Source organism: Vitis vinifera, chromosome 6 (assembly GCF_030704535.1).
Source record: "Vitis vinifera cultivar Pinot Noir 40024 chromosome 6, ASM3070453v1".
NCBI lineage: Eukaryota > Viridiplantae > Streptophyta > Magnoliopsida > Vitales > Vitaceae > Vitis > Vitis vinifera.
The window spans coordinates 8292614-8306292 of record NC_081810.1 but is presented as its reverse complement, the minus strand read 5'-3'; the positions used below and the strand labels follow the sequence as shown (position 1 = coordinate 8306292).

General features: G+C 37.1%; 3 protein-coding genes across 3 annotated transcripts; all 3 read left to right on the top strand.

Annotated features, from left to right (window-relative positions):
• Positions 1–1062: 1062 nt before the first annotated feature.
• LOC100243352 (WRKY transcription factor WRKY24) lies at positions 1063–4163 on the top strand. Its single transcript, XM_002272004.5, has 5 exons — positions 1063–1761; positions 2002–2190; positions 2273–2925; positions 3019–3180; positions 3503–4163. Exons 1-5 carry the CDS (start codon positions 1426–1428, stop codon positions 3972–3974), a joined length of 1812 nt encoding a protein of 603 aa, XP_002272040.1. The 5' UTR covers positions 1063–1425; the 3' UTR covers positions 3975–4163.
• Positions 4164–7064: 2901 nt separating this feature from the next.
• LOC100265673 (uncharacterized) lies at positions 7065–9113 on the top strand. Its single transcript, XM_002272425.4, has one exon. The coding sequence runs from the start codon at positions 7423–7425 to the stop codon at positions 8932–8934; it is 1512 nt and encodes a 503-aa protein (XP_002272461.1). The 5' UTR covers positions 7065–7422; the 3' UTR covers positions 8935–9113.
• Positions 9114–9221: 108 nt separating this feature from the next.
• LOC100241653 (cation/H(+) antiporter 15) lies at positions 9222–13062 on the top strand. Its single transcript, XM_010652545.3, has 3 exons — positions 9222–9393; positions 10567–11571; positions 11809–13062. The coding sequence occupies exons 1-3, from the start codon at positions 9391–9393 to the stop codon at positions 12967–12969; spliced, it is 2169 nt and encodes a 722-aa protein (XP_010650847.1). The 5' UTR covers positions 9222–9390; the 3' UTR covers positions 12970–13062.
• Positions 13063–13679: the final 617 nt, after the last annotated feature.

Below are 13679 nucleotides of genomic sequence, written 5' to 3'. Positions count from 1 at the left end.
TTATTTTATTTATTTTAATTTATCAATATAAAGATTAAATAATTTAAAAATACATAAGTTTCTAATTAATTTTAATTAAATTTAATTTTCTTTGAAAATTTTTATAATACAATCAAATATAAGAAAATTATTTTTGTTATCATTTTTTTATTTACTTGATACTTTTCAGGAACCAAACATAACCCTAAAAAAAATTGCTTTTATTGAAAGGAAAGGTAAGAGTAAAAAAAGCAGAATGAAGAAAAAAAGTAAAACAGGAGGTGAAGATAATAAATTCAACAGAGATTTTAAATTTATTTTTTATATAAATGAAGAAATTTTAAATTTATTTTTTTCATACTTTTAGTAAGCAATGAAGTAAGTGAGAGAATTAGTACTTGTGGGTTATAAACATTTTGTAAAATTATAACTTAAATTAGTCTTTCTTTCAAAAAATAAAAAATCATAATTTGGATGCATTAATTTAATAATTTCAAATATGAAATATGCACTAAACATTTTAAGAGGGACAAAAAGGGGTCATTTTGAAAATTTGTTTAAAAGCGGGTCAAAAAGTATATTTTAAGGCCACTTTGAACCCAAACTCGAGTGGAGAGATGCCATTAGTGTGAACTGCCAAGTCATTTTTTTCAGGGGCATCTAGATCTAACGCGGCAAAGCTTTAGGATATTTTGAAAGGATAAATGAGTAATTTCATGTCAAGAAATCTAGAAGATCTACCGTACCAGCCCATTAGTCATTACGTGTTCAAGGGGGCATCGTCTCTTATCCATGCGATTCATTACCACTGTATGAACCTTCCCGAAACCAGCTCCCCAGTGGATACCCCCATATTACCAGCCGTGGACTCCCAATCTCCACCGTCTGATTCCACTACCTCTGAAGTCAAATGAATACCCCCGTATTACCAGTCATGGACTCCCAATCTCCACCGTCAGATTCCACTACGTCTGAAGTCACATAAAAACATGGTCCACTACCCCTTTCCCAGGAGTCGATCCGAATCCGAACAAGCCACATTATGATATTAACACCGAAGATTATTTAAATACTTTTTGGAGAAAAGAAACCACGTGGCACGACAGCACACAAATCGCAATTGTCCGCATGCATCCAACTGCAGAGAAACTCAGCCAATGGAAAGAGAAGGGTGAGAAATCTGAGTCTCAGCAGCCGCCTCTCTAGGGAGCCAGCCAGTCAAACCCACGAGGTTTGACCAAAAGGCATATGTATTTTCCATTTTTTCTCCACGGTCACAGTCCTCATCACCTTCCCAGAAGATACACCCAAGACGAGAAAGGCTTGTCCAATACGTGAAAACTTTGACATCATCATCACCATCACCATCTTCTTCTTCTTCTGGGCCTTGGTCTCTTACATTTGTATTTACACCTCTCCTCCACCACAATAGCTTCTCCCTTTCACATGGGTTCTTCCTCTGGGAGCTTAGAGACCTCTGCAAACTCGCATCCCCTTTTCTCTTTCTCCTCTTTCATGTCCACTTCCTACTCCGACCTCCTCACGTCCGCCGACGAGGATCCCGTCACCACCACCACTGGTGACAAGGGTGCCGTGGGGAGGGGGCTTTCGGATCGAATTGCAGAGAGGACGGGGTCCGGAGTGCCGAAGTTCAAGTCAATTCCTCCGCCTTCGCTGCCCATCTCCCCGCCTCCGATCTCTCCTTCTTCTTACTTTTCTATTCCTGCAGGGTTGAGCCCAGCTGAACTTCTCGACTCGCCTGTGCTTCTCTCCACTTCTAACGTATGTGTATTTCTTCTTCCTTTGTTTTCATGTTTTTGTGGTGGGAACAGAGAGCTTGACTCTGTTGAGCTTAGTTCAATCATTTTCTTGGCAACCAAACGGGGAATTAGGACATAGACCCGAGGTTGTTCCATCTTTTTGAATCTCTTCGAAGGATTTTAGCTTATCGGGTGTTGGTTTGGTCCATGTCTGGGGGTTTCTTGTGGAATTTAATTTATGGGTATTTGTGTTTGTATGCAGATTCTGCCTTCTCCGACAACAGGAACTTTTCCATCTCAGGGCTTCAATTGGAGGAGTAATTCGAACAGCAACCAGCAGGATGTCAAAAGGGAAGATAAAAACTACCTAGATTTTTCGTTCCAACCCCAGGCAAGGCCTTCCACGACTTCAGCAAGCATGTTTCAGCCTTCAACCACCACGATTACTACTGTATGTTCTGGATTTCGATCTTCCTTAGCTTTCTCTGATCTGGGTTCTCTTTAATAATCTTTGAATTGTTTAAAATTCTTAGGAACAAGCCTTGAGAGGACAGCAACCAGCTTGGAGTTTTCAAGAACCAACCAAGCAAGATAGTTTTTCATCAGAAAAAACTACGGTGAAATCTGAATTTGGTTCCTACCAGAGCTTCTCCCCTGAGATTGCCACGATCCAAACTAACACTCAGAGCAACGGAAACGGCAACAATGGATTCCAATCGGATTATGGCAGTTACCACGCATCATCTCAGTCAATTAGAGAGCAGAGAAGATCAGAGGACGGGTACAATTGGAGGAAATATGGGCAGAAACAAGTGAAAGGAAGCGAAAACCCGAGAAGCTATTACAAGTGCACATACCCCAATTGCCCAACTAAGAAGAAAGTGGAAAGATCCTTGGAAGGCCAGGTCACTGAGATTGTCTACAAAGGTACTCATAACCATCCCAAGCCTCAGTCTACCAGGAGATCATCATTATCATCTTCTCAAACAATTCAAGCTTCCAATCCTCCCAACAATGAAGTTCCTGATCAGCCATTTGTGGCGCATGGCACTGGACAAATGGATTCCGTTGCAACACCAGAGAATTCATCAATCTCCATGGGGGATGATGACTTTGAGCAGAGCTCTCAGAAGAGTAAATCAGGAGGAGATGACTTCGATGAAGATGAACCTGAGGCCAAAAGATGGTAAATCCCATACTACAGATTTTACACAATAATTACATGGGGGCTTTTCTATTTGAATTTGATCTGATTCTTCTTTCTAATCTTCTTTTCCAGGAAAAAGGAGAGTGAAAATGAAGGTATATCAGCCCCTGGGAGTAGAACAGTCAGAGAACCTAGAGTTGTTGTTCAAACAACCAGTGACATCGATATCCTCGACGATGGCTATAGATGGAGGAAATATGGACAGAAAGTTGTCAAGGGAAATCCAAATCCCAGGTAGAATCTTGCTTTGCTTTTACTTTTCCACCCTTTTTTAGGTATTTATTATGCTTTCAGTTAATTTTGTGCTCCGAAGTCTCAAAAAGGTTGTTCCCATCATTCAATGTCTTCTACTAACTGAAGACCCCTTAGTTTATATAAACATTTTTGTAAAGTGGATTTTGCACATTATGTCTGCCTTTTAGATACATTATGGCCTAGAGGTTTGTCTGATAGGAAAAGCTTAACCCATTTCTCCATGAATGTATGCAATGGTGAGAAGGTAAACTGAGTGAGATTGAGCTGGGCACTGAGTCTTTGTTATCATGGTTTCTTGTAGGAGCTACTATAAGTGCACGAACCCAGGATGTCCCGTGAGAAAGCATGTCGAGAGAGCCTCCCACGACCTCAGGGCAGTGATAACAACCTACGAGGGGAAGCACAACCATGATGTGCCGGCAGCGCGAGGCAGCGGCAGCCACTCCGTCAACAGGCCATTGCCATTGCCCGACACCACCGCCGCCGCCACCACCAACAACAATATGCCAATGGCAATCAGGCCTTCAATCATGACCCATCTCCCCAACAACTCAACCACCAACCCTCTTCGCCATGTCAGGCACCCCACATCAGAAGCCCAAGCAGCACCCTTCACGCTAGAGATGCTGCAGAGCCCTGATGGCTTCGGATTCTCCAGCTTCGGCAACTCCATGGCCACTTACATGAACCAGCCACAGCACCAGGACAATGTGTTCTCCAGAACCAAAGAAGAGCCCAGAGACGACATGTTATTCGAGTCTCTGCTCTGTTGAAGCTCTGCCCAGCTTCAGGCAAGGTTTGAAGATCAGAAGAAGGAAAAAAAAGAACAAAATCAATAAGGAAGCTTTATTTCATTTAATTATCCCCCATTTTGTTTGTTTTTTTGATGTATATTTCTACAGGTATGTGGTTATGTATATTCAAAATTTGGCACTAAATTTATTTTTTGAATTTGTCACACAGCTCCAATTCATCTTGTAGTTAATTTTTCCGGCAGATAAAAATGTCATAAAAGGGAACAAAAAAAATTTATATAATATTTTTTTTGATTTATAATTCAGCTTTGAACCGGTCAAAGATTTGGAGCGGGGGTATCGCCTGGTAGCACGCCAGTCAAAGGTCAACGCGTTATCGATAGGAATAAAGCGAGAAACCCACGGGGTGGGTTCTCTTGTCACACTTCCAATTCCTCTAATGCCCTTGGTTTATATTATGCTTATAACTTTCGGATGGGCGTTTTGGTAAAATGAGGAGTCTTATTTTAATGGTCTGAGTGAGACAGTTACGTGAAGGACACGGCGCATTTAGTTATGGCCACCGACCCACCCACCACCTAACAGTGCCTATCTATATCTATTATTATTCTTATTTGGTCGCTTCCTTAAATACACTTCTTTTCTTTATGAATTATTATCCGTATAATTATACTAGGCCACCATCCCTTCCTCTGGCTACCACTAAAAACGAATAAAAGTTAATAAAAGTGATTCCGATGAAGAGATGAAGAGTTGAAGTACATTCCAAATGATTTTAAGAAAGTATTTTTAATATTTAAAAATTTTTATCTTTCAAATATTAAAAACATTATTTACATATTAAAAATTTTAAAACCTATTTAGATAAGTTATTTTTAAAAATAATTTTTTATTTTGATTTTGTAACATAAATTATAAATTTAATTTATATAATTCACATCATGTTAAAAATAAAAATATTTTTAAAATTGTAAATAAATAAATAGTTTTTAATAAAATATGAATATTAATAATTTAATAAGATCATTAGTTATATTTTTTATAAATATTATAAAAATATAGATACTAACATTAATTGATTTATTTTGTTAAAAATAAATCATAATAATTCATAATAAATACTTGTTAATACTGTTATATTTTACATGAATATAAAAAGACAAATGAAATTTAATTTTTTAAGGAATAAATGAGTCAAAATTTTGCATTTATTTCTTAATTATGAAGATGAATTTTAAAATTATTTTATTTAATTTATAATTAATTAATCTTTTTTTTTAATTTCAAATTATTCATAAAAATTAATTTATTAAAGAATTTAAAGCATTGATTACAACTATTATTTTTTATAGCCATTTTAAAATTATTAAACTTATAAATACATTTAATACAAAGTCTCACTTGATCATTTTCTCTAGTATTTTACTTTGTTTTTAAAAATTATTTCTAAAAAATAACAACTAAAAAGTGGTAATTTTTTTTTTTAAATTACACACCAAAATAGGTTTTTATTGTTTAGCAAAAAAAAAACAAACTCTTAATTTTTTTAAATGCAAATAAAAAAAATATATTTTAAACTAGGTATAATATGATATGGATATTATTTATAATTTTTTTATTTTTTTTATTTTCATTCCCATTTTCACTTAGAATGAAATCAAATTATCATTTCAATCTCCGTTCCTTTAGGTATTCAAACACGATAATTGAAATCATCAAATAATTCGAGAATAAAAATAAAAATAAAATATGTATTCTCATTATTTTTTGTTTCCGGCGAATATAAATGGATTGGATTTGATTGAATATCAAATGGATATGATTTGGGTTGAGCCTATCCAACCCATATCTAATTAATATGAATTGACCATTTTTATACCATTTCACAAATTTAGAATGCAATCTTTTATCTTAAAAATGCCACATTTATTTTTATCCTAGTTTGTGGAAAAAAAAAATTCTTTTATTTTATTTTTAAAAGTAGAAAATAATAGTCACTTCTATGTGAGATATAATAATTCTTAAAGATTCACATAGAGAAATAATGATTATATTATTTTATAAAAATGAAATATCAAAAAGTATTTATTATTTTTGAAAGTAATATATAAGCTACTCAATAACTTTTTCATAACATGGTTTTATATATATATATATATATAAAATTAATTAATATTTTATAATTTTGAAAACAAAAAATAATAAGTTTATATCTCAATCCTTAAAGCCCTATTTAGTAATTATTTTTAAAAATAGTTTTAAAAAATAATTTCTGATAACAAATTTTGAAAATTGTTCTACCATGTTTGATAAAAGAAAAGTCTATATGAAATTTGTAATGTTTTTAATATTTTTAAATATATTTAAAAAAAATATTTTTGTATATTTAGTGTTAATTATTTTTAAAAAAAATTCTAAAAAAATAAGTGAAAATAATTAAAAATGTTATTTAAAAATACTTTATTTTATTTTATGTTGTTAAGAATAAAAAATAAAAGATAGGATTTTAATTTTTAAACATATTTTCTTGTTTTACACTTGTCAAACAAGTCCTTAACTTTATACATTTCATATTGAATAAAGTTGTTATATTTTTCTATTTAAATATATTTTATGAGGATTTTTTTTTATTATTATAAAGAAAATATTTTATTTTAAGATTTGTTTTCATATAAATATATCATTAAATATTTTCTTATAAATAATTAGAAAATTAGTTTCTTAAAATGAAATAAAGAAGAGCAAAGACCAAATTTATTTATATTTTTCAGGAATATTTATCTATATTTTTTTAAAAAAGGTAGGAATATCCAAAAAAAAAATAGTATAATAATTTTCTTTTTATTGCATTGAAAATTTTAAATATACTAAAATTATTTAAAAATAATTTCAAATATGAAATTAATGATAGGGAACTAGTAAATGTTTTTACTTCTTACAGGAAGAAATTAAGGATTGTCCCGAAGATATTATTAATGATTCCATATTTAGTGAATTGATTTTATTATGAAATTATGTAAGTATATTAGGATTAAAATTTCCAAAATATCAACACGTGTTATAATCCAACGTGTCAACAGCCGCAAAAGAAAGAGCCAAATGGTACAAGCAGGGAGTCGGGAACTTTCCCAACGGCTATATTGGCACTCTGCCAACGCGCAACTGTCGACTATAAAGGGTAGTTTCGACATTTATGGAAAAATCACCGAATTCACGCTTCCAGCCGTTTCCAAAACCATCAAAATGTGCGCGGATACGCGGATCTGCTGAGATCAAAACTGCCATTTATTCCCATTTTACCCTCCAAAAATTTCCTTATTTTCAAATCCATACCCTTCTCTCTTGCTCACCTGCAACCCCAATTGGCGCCAAACCAGAATTCTCCCGTTTCTTTCGGAAGCCCTTCCTTTTCTTTCATTTCATTTGAATTCTTCTTCTTTTCCCTGCTTGTGCACAATAAATTTTCATGGACGCTACCGCAGGGAGGCGCAGCCTTCTTAGGAACATTCTGATACGAACGATCTTCTGCTTTGTTGCTCTCATCGTCATTGTTGAGTTTGCTTACGTTGTCAGAATCAAAGGCCGAGAATGCGGTTCCGGAGGTTTCTGTTTCTCTCCGGAGAATCCGAAAATCTCCAGCGTTGTGGTCGGAGCTCACCAGGCCGCTATCGGGGAAGCATCTTTCGATATGTGGACTAGCAAACAATGGAGAAAGAGCGTCGATTACTTCTCTTCTTTGTTTCAAGATTTGATCTTCGAGGGGTATCTCTCGCCGGATTCGAAGTCGCTGTGCATCGAAATGTCAACCGGAGAAGATGTCTTCGCGTTGAGAGAGATCGGAGTTGTTGATGCGATTGGGATATCGAAGAAGGCGTTTCCACCATTGGTTGTCTCTGGTCAGGCCTATCGCCAGCCTTTCGATAATAACACCTTTGATTTTGAGTTCTCCAGCAACGGCGGTCTTGACCGGTCAGCTCGGCCGGCGAATTTTGCAGCGGAGATTGGTAGGACTCTCAAACCTGGTGGCTTCGTTGTTGTTCACACGGTGGCTGCAAAAGATGCTTATAGCTTCAATTCGTTTCTTGAGTTGTTCAATTGCTGTAGATTCATTAGGTCGCGAGACATAGATAATCTTGATTCATCAGTGCCTTCGATTCGCGAGATTGTTTTAAAGAAAGACATTGAGATTCTTGCACATGAAGAGTCATCTCCTGATAGGAATTCATTTAAGAAGTGCTCTGTTCCGGGGTATAAACAGGAAATAATCAAGAATGCAGAGCCATTGATCGAAGAAGAGCCATTGAAGCCTTGGATTACATTGAAGAGGAACATAAAAAACATTAAATATATATCTTCTATGGTTGATGTGAGTTTCAAGCAGAGATATGTGTATGTGGATGTTGGAGCTCGGAGCTATGGTTCAAGCATTGGTAGTTGGTTCAAGAAGCAGTACCCGAAACAGAATAAGACTTTTGAAATTTATGCAATTGAGGCCGACAAGGCTTTCCACGAAGAGTATAGATTGAAGAAAGGGGTAACGCTTTTGCCTTATGCAGCTTGGTTGAGGAATGAGACTTTGTTCTTCGAGATTACCAGAGACCCAGGTAGGAAAGTTCAGGAAAGAGGCAGAGGAATGGGAAGGATTCAACCTGTGCAATCCTCGGCCAGTTATGCTGCTGACGTTGACAAGATTCAAGGAATTGATTTCGCTAATTGGTTGAAAAGTACGGTTTCGGAAAGAGATTTTGTTGTGATGAAGATGGATGTGGAAGGCACTGAATTCCATTTGATTCCGAGGTTGATAGAGACAGGAGCGATTTGTTTAATTGATGAGATTTTCCTTGAATGTCACTACAACAGATGGCAAAGATGCTGCCCTGGTCAGAGGAGTTCCAAGTTTCAGAAGACTTATGCCCAATGCTTGGACCTGTTTTCTTCTCTGAGAAAAAGTGGAGTTCTTGTGCATCAATGGTGGTGATGGACAGTTGGGTAAAAGTCAATCTTCATGTAACATTCTTTCATTTTGTTCCTCCTTTGGTTCATTTTAAGGTGAAGATTTTATTTTCCGTTTCTCTTTTCTTTTTTATTTGTTACACTGGCAAAAGAAAATTCAATCACAATTTTTTGGAATTGATTCAATAGTATAGCTTGCTTCAATCATTTTTTTTACTCCTTACCTCATCCTGTCCACCAGAGGATACAAGGGGGTGTAGACCCACCAATTTTCTCCTGACATTTGGGAGGACCCTCAAACTCAGAAGTTTTCTTTGTTGTCCACAGATTTCATAATTTATTGATTTATTTGTTGTACATTGATGAGGTCTCGTGCGTTTTTCAGAGGCTGAGGTTGGATTCTTGAGTTCTCCCAATCCATGGGGTGGTCCCGAAGAATCTGAGATTCAGTTGAAGAAGGGTCAACTGAAGCCAGAAGAACATGGTAAAAGAAGGGGCTTTGACTTTGCAAAATGTTCGATTTTATTTTATTTTATTCTATAAAAATAAAAAACCATTTAATGTTTCTAGGTAATAGAAATATTAAAATATCAAAATCATAGAGAGGAAGGAGTCATATATTTAGGTTTATGATACATTCATGGGCATGGCCTGACCCCCTTCTCTTCCTTTGGTCCAAAATGTCAAAGGTCAACGTTTAAAAATTAACCACCAAGACAAATTTGTGCTCTTTCTTTCTTTCTCTCATAACTGGCTCCAATTCTAATGCTCCTCCATCCATTCCTCAATTCTCTGAAATGGGGTTCACCTCTCTCTCTCAGTCCATCTCTTGCTTTCTGTAAAAATTCTTCTGGGTTCCTCTTTCTGAACAAGAGGAAGAAGGCATGGACATTGTGCTTCCTCAGGACCCAGCTCAACAGGAGGCTGAAGATGATCTGCAGATGGCACTGGGTTTCCCCTATGCCTGCCACTTTGTAAACCATGTCAACTCAAGGGGGATGTGGTTTGGAGATAACCCTCTCCTTTTCTCACTTCCTCTTCTGATGATGCAGCTCTCCTTCATCACCATTATCACACGCTCCATTCATCTCCTTCTCAAGCCCTTCGGCCAACCCTCCATTGTTTCCCAGATTGTGGTTAAGTTCTTTTTTTTTTTTTTCTCACCATTTTCTCCTCATATTTATTGTTTTAATTCGTTGATCAAATCAAATCACCTGAATTCTATATGGAATAAAAAAATAAAAAAAATAAACTGAAATAATGAAGTCCAGTCCAACTCTTCCACCGCCTGAAGGGGGGTTCAGCTTCCAATTCAGGCTGATTCAAAAAACACAGCTTATTGCTCGTATATAGATGCAACTTGAAAGGAGTGGCTTTTGGTTTCCTATTTGAACATATAACAGGAAGTTCAATTAGGTGTCACCAGGAAACTTAGAAACAAGCTCTGGTAGTTATTCCAGAAGGGCATTTATTATACATAAATGTTATACGCTCCCTTCTGTTGCTTGAGTCTATTCCCAATGGCCAACTGCTCTGGAAGCAACGCTAGAACTCATTGGGGGGAAAATAGAAATCTCCTTTTTGTGATTTATCAGTCTGATTCAGGAAGCCAGTAATAAGTTGCTGATTGTATGTGTTTGTGAATTTTTTTCACCAGGGTGGTGTGATTCTAGGTCCTTCAATTCTTGGGCACAACTCGGTATTTGCATCAAAAGTGTTTCCAACCAGAGGCAGAACTGTGCTTGACACCTTATCAGTTTTTGGTTTCATGCTCTTTATCTTCCTGATTGGAGTGAAGATGGACCCAACCATGGTCCTAAAATCAGGAAGAAAGGCCTTAGCTATAGGAGTTTTAGGCTTCTTTGTACCTTATGCATTGGCAGGAATAGCCGCCCTCATCATCAACCAATGCTTCTCTTTGGATCATGATGTTACGAGTATTCTTCCCCTTATAGTGGCATTACAGTCCATGACGTCCTTCCCAGTTATTGCATGCTTTCTTACAGAGCTGAAGATCCTAAATTCAGAGATTGGACGGCTTGCCTCATCTTCTTCAATAATATGTGATGTGCTCCACTGGTCCATTTTGTCACTGAGGTTCGTTTCTAAGGTAGCCACAGAAAAATCGGTAACGTCATCAATAGGGTCCTTTTTATCTAGTGCCCTCCTTATTACTGTCATTGTGTTTGGGATCCGTCCTGCAGCTTTGTGGGCAATTAGACACACCCCAGAAGGGAAGCCTGTAAAAGAGATATATATTTTCTTCTTCCTCGTTGCATTAATGGGGTGTGGGCTCATGGGTGAAGTAATCGGTCTCAGTGCCCTTGTTGCGTCTTTCATTTTGGGCTTGGTCATACCAGATGGACCACCCTTAGGAGCAGCATTGGTAGAGAGGCTCGATTGCTTTGTTTCTGTGCTTCTTATGCCGATCTTTTTCACTACCTGTGGATTAAATACAGATGTTTTTGCCATACAGAAGTTGATGAATGCGGGTGTGATTCTGTTGGTTGTTTTTGTTTCTTTCGTTGGGAAGATCATAGGAACAATATTACCCCCGCTCTTCTGCAGGATGCCATTCCGAGATGCCCTCTCTCTTGCCCTTATCATGAACTCCAAAGGCATTCTCGAACTTGCCATGCTGACTAATTGGAAGAAAGACAAGGTATGTGAACTTTATCTTGGATGGTTTTTAAATCCATTATTTAAGTTTCTTGAAAATTCAATATTTAAAAGCTTTTTCTGTGAATCTTTTGATGTGCATGTACCATTTAGGAAAAATCAAGTACCTTCATACGAGGGAAATCACAGCACTAATTTACGGGAAACCTAGAAGGGTTTCTAGCTATTAAGCTGCTCTTTTATTTAATCAATAGGGGTAATTACATAAATGCATGTGCAGGTCATGAACGAAGAATGCTTTGCCATTATGATTATCTCTGTGGTGGTTGTAACAGGAGTTATCTCACCCCTGGTAAAAGCCCTGTATGACCCTTCAAAGAGGTTTATTGCTTACAAAAGGAGGACTGTCCAACACAGCAAACGCGGTGAAGAACTCTGCATACTGGCTTGTATCCACAGCCAAGACAATGTCAAAACCATCATCAGCCTCCTTAATGCTACCAATCCCACCACAGATAGCCCCATGAATCTATTCGTTCTCCACCTTGTTAAGCTGATGGGCCGTTCCTCCTCTTTACTTGTTGCCCACCGGCCGCGTGAAAAGCCCTCTTTATACCCTACACAATCTGAACAAATCTTCAATTCCTTCCGGAAGTTTGAAGAAAGAAGTAGGGGTGCTGTCATGGTGCATTGCTTTAAAGGCGTTTCACCTTATGCAACAATGCACAATGATGTGTGCTCCCTTGCTCTAGAAAAGAGAACATGCATTGTAATCATCCCTTTCCACAGGCAACGGATCAATGGGGAAAGGATAGAAGCACCCTATGTTTTTAGGCACCTGAACAAGAATGTGCTTGAGAAAGCTCCTTGCTCTGTTGCTATCCTCATTGACCGTGGGAACTGGAAAAAGGGTCGCTCTGCAATGGCAGAACCTTCTTCTTATCAGGTGGCTGTGCTCTTCTTTGGGGGTGCAGATGATCGAGAAGCAGTAGCATTGGCAGGACGAATGTCGGAGCACCCTAATGTAAATCTCACTCTTATCCGATTCTCTTCCTTGAACGAAATAGTAGGGGGTACAGACAGGAGCAAGATGCTTGATGCTGAAACCTTAGGTGAATTCAGGCTCAACACCCTGCACAATGAGCAAGTTTCCTACCAAGAAGAGGTGGTGACAGACATAGCGAGTGTGCTTGCTGTAACTAGACCAATGGAGAATACTTGCGACCTTGTTATGGTTGGGAGAAGCCATGGCCAGTCACAATTTATGTCTGAGCTCACAAAATACAGTGAACACAGAGAGTTGGGGACCGTAGGAGAAGTACTAGTTACCACATATTCCAAAGGCAGCAAGGCTTCAGTTTTGGTCGTGCAACAACAGACCAGAATATGGGGATTGCTAAACCCAGAGGAGTCATTACACCTGAGAAGAGTAAACTTATAGGGATTTTCTGGATTATGACAATCCCAAAAAGAATATGTAAAGACTTTAGTTTCATTATCAAAACTGCAACTATCACCTTCAAATTATGTGAAATTCTTTCTCCTCTGTTCTTCTTGCCACTGCTGATTGATTTGTCTAATTAGGGAAAAAAGAAATGATCAGAAGCCAATCCTATGTAATGTGTATGCCCTCTTTTGGCTTTCTTATAAATTGTTTTTCTTCCCCTACCAACAGAAAAGACCAGCAGAGCCCATACACCATTATATCAAGATGTCTTTTGATGTCTATTCTGCCTTCAGACTCATCAAAATCTGCTGCAGCGTAGGTTGTAGTTTCTGCAACAATTTTCTCATCAGCATACTCTAATCAGAAAGATCTTGAATTGCTTCAGTCTATTTTTACATAAAACTTATCTACAAATTCATCCTCCAGAATTGGGACATCTTATTACATCTGAAACCAATAAAATTATCGGAAACCAATCTATACCCTGATGAAAAATTCCAGCTTCAAAGAGAATTGGCATTAGGGATGATCGAAGGAAACATAATCTGAACCAGAGAATAACTAAATTTTCGTCTCGTTGGCAGCAACTGATTAGCAAGATCATCATTGAATAATAAGCTCCTTCATTTTGATCCTTTTTCCTTTGGTATATTGCTTTTCTTTTCCTTGAATTCTCATGAAGCCATCAACCTTTTATTTGATGG